The sequence below is a fragment of the Octopus bimaculoides genome, chromosome 18 (genome assembly GCF_001194135.2).
Source record: "Octopus bimaculoides isolate UCB-OBI-ISO-001 chromosome 18, ASM119413v2, whole genome shotgun sequence".
NCBI classification, from domain to species: domain Eukaryota; kingdom Metazoa; phylum Mollusca; class Cephalopoda; order Octopoda; family Octopodidae; genus Octopus; species Octopus bimaculoides.
In genome coordinates this window covers 10,305,572-10,307,317 of record NC_068998.1, presented here as the reverse complement: position 1 = coordinate 10,307,317, position 1,746 = coordinate 10,305,572, and the positions used below count along the sequence as shown (strand labels likewise).

General features: G+C 37.3%; 1 protein-coding gene across 1 annotated transcript in view; it reads right to left on the bottom strand.

The window, feature by feature from the left end:
• Positions 1 to 1,746, bottom strand: part of LOC106874748 (intersectin-1-like) — a 195,361-nt gene that overhangs the window by 157,734 nt on the left and 35,881 nt on the right. Inside the window, exon 8 of the mRNA XM_052974532.1 lies at positions 5 to 100. Coding sequence (XP_052830492.1) covers positions 5 to 100 — 96 coding nt within the window. The remainder of the gene's footprint in view (positions 1 to 4; positions 101 to 1,746) is intronic.

The window sequence follows — 1,746 nt, the reverse complement described above, 5'->3', positions numbered from 1 at the left end:
TCCTCCTCCCGTTTCAACTGTTCCTGTAATATTGCACGGCGCCTCTCCAACTCAGCTTGACCTTTTTCAAAATTCTCTTTCCTTCGGTCTTCAAATGTGACTGGAGAATGGAAAGAAAAGAAACATTGTAACAAACGAGAATAGTGTTAGACATCCACAAACGTATTCATACACATAAACAGACACACACACACACACACACATTTACATAATCATCATCATCTTTTCAACACACTCTTTTCCATGCCTGTATGGTTTGGATGGAGTTTGTTGCGGCAGACTTTATCTGGCCAGCTGCCCTTTTTAGTTTTTTTTTTTTTGATAATCAGATTATTATAAACAAACAAATTAACCCTTTAGCATCCAGATTATTCTATCAAACACAATGCTTATTTATTCACATTGTTTCAAATTAATCCTGCATTATCTTGCAGCTTCAAGATGTCAATGATGCGATTGTCTATTTTTAAAATAACCTTGTAAGGTAGATGTGAAAAGCCAGATCTGAATGTAAAATGTGTAGAATATTTCGGCTGGATATGGCCAGTTTAAACACTAAAGGGTTAAATTAATTAAACACACTGAAAAATTTTAAGTTTATTCTTGAAATTTTTCATTAATCAACAATTAAACTACATGTGACTTTTGAATACATTGAAGTCTAACTGCACATGTATATTTTGCATGTCTCTTAGTGTGTGCTGTTTAACCACAGGTCAGACCTCATCATGTAGATATCTATAACCAAAAGCGTTCCAGCCATGACCATCCCCTATTTCATTCAGGCATCAATTATCTAGAATTCACATTATCCAATGTGTCCTTCCTTTATTAAGATAGTAGTAGGTTGTGGTTTCAAACTTTGGCTGCTAATTCTGCAACTAATAAGCAGTTCAGATAGCAACTAATAACTGCTATTAAGCAGATCAAACAACCACAAAGAGACTCCTTCATTGACACACACATTCATCTCTCTCTTTCACTTTGAGCAGCCTGACAGTAAGAATGCTAAGCTCACAACCATTAGATTCATCCAACAATGGCAGGACAAAGGCCTTGGGCTTAATTCAGGTGGCTATGTGAAGCTGGAGACTGTGGTCAAGCCCTGGCTGGAGAGAGTTGCTGCTGGAAGGCTATATGTGTTGCAGCAGGATTCAGCTCCTTGTCATACTTGCAGAAAGAGTTAGCGGTAGTCTGTCAGAGAATTTCTACAACTTCATAGCCCCAGTTTCTGGTCCCCTGATTCTTCCAATTGTAGTCCCATGGATTACTATGTGTGGGGCATGGTTGAGAAAGACACAAACCTGCCAGCAACACTGAGGCTGAGCAGGTAGCCAATATCAAGATATTCAAAGATCTTCCCAGAGACACAGTGAGGAATGTATGTGACAGACACCGGAGCTTCCTTGAGGCCGTGGTAGAAGCTGAATGTAGCTGGTTTGAGAAAACTGCTATCTCCTACCCATAATCTGATTGATATTTTTTATATCTTTTTTAAATACTTTTATTTTTGGATGGGATATTGTGTCTTCTTTTTCTTTTATACAAACTGTCACATTTAGCCTTAACACACGGTAGGTAATTTGCCACGTTTGTCTACTATGCAAGTTTATATAGATATATATATATAAGTCAGTAAATAGTGGGGTTGTGTTAACCGCACGTGGAGAAATAATAGGAAAATGAAAAATAATAATAAGGCAGAATGCTAAACTGGAAGCATATTTTAAAAAAGATTTCTCTAAC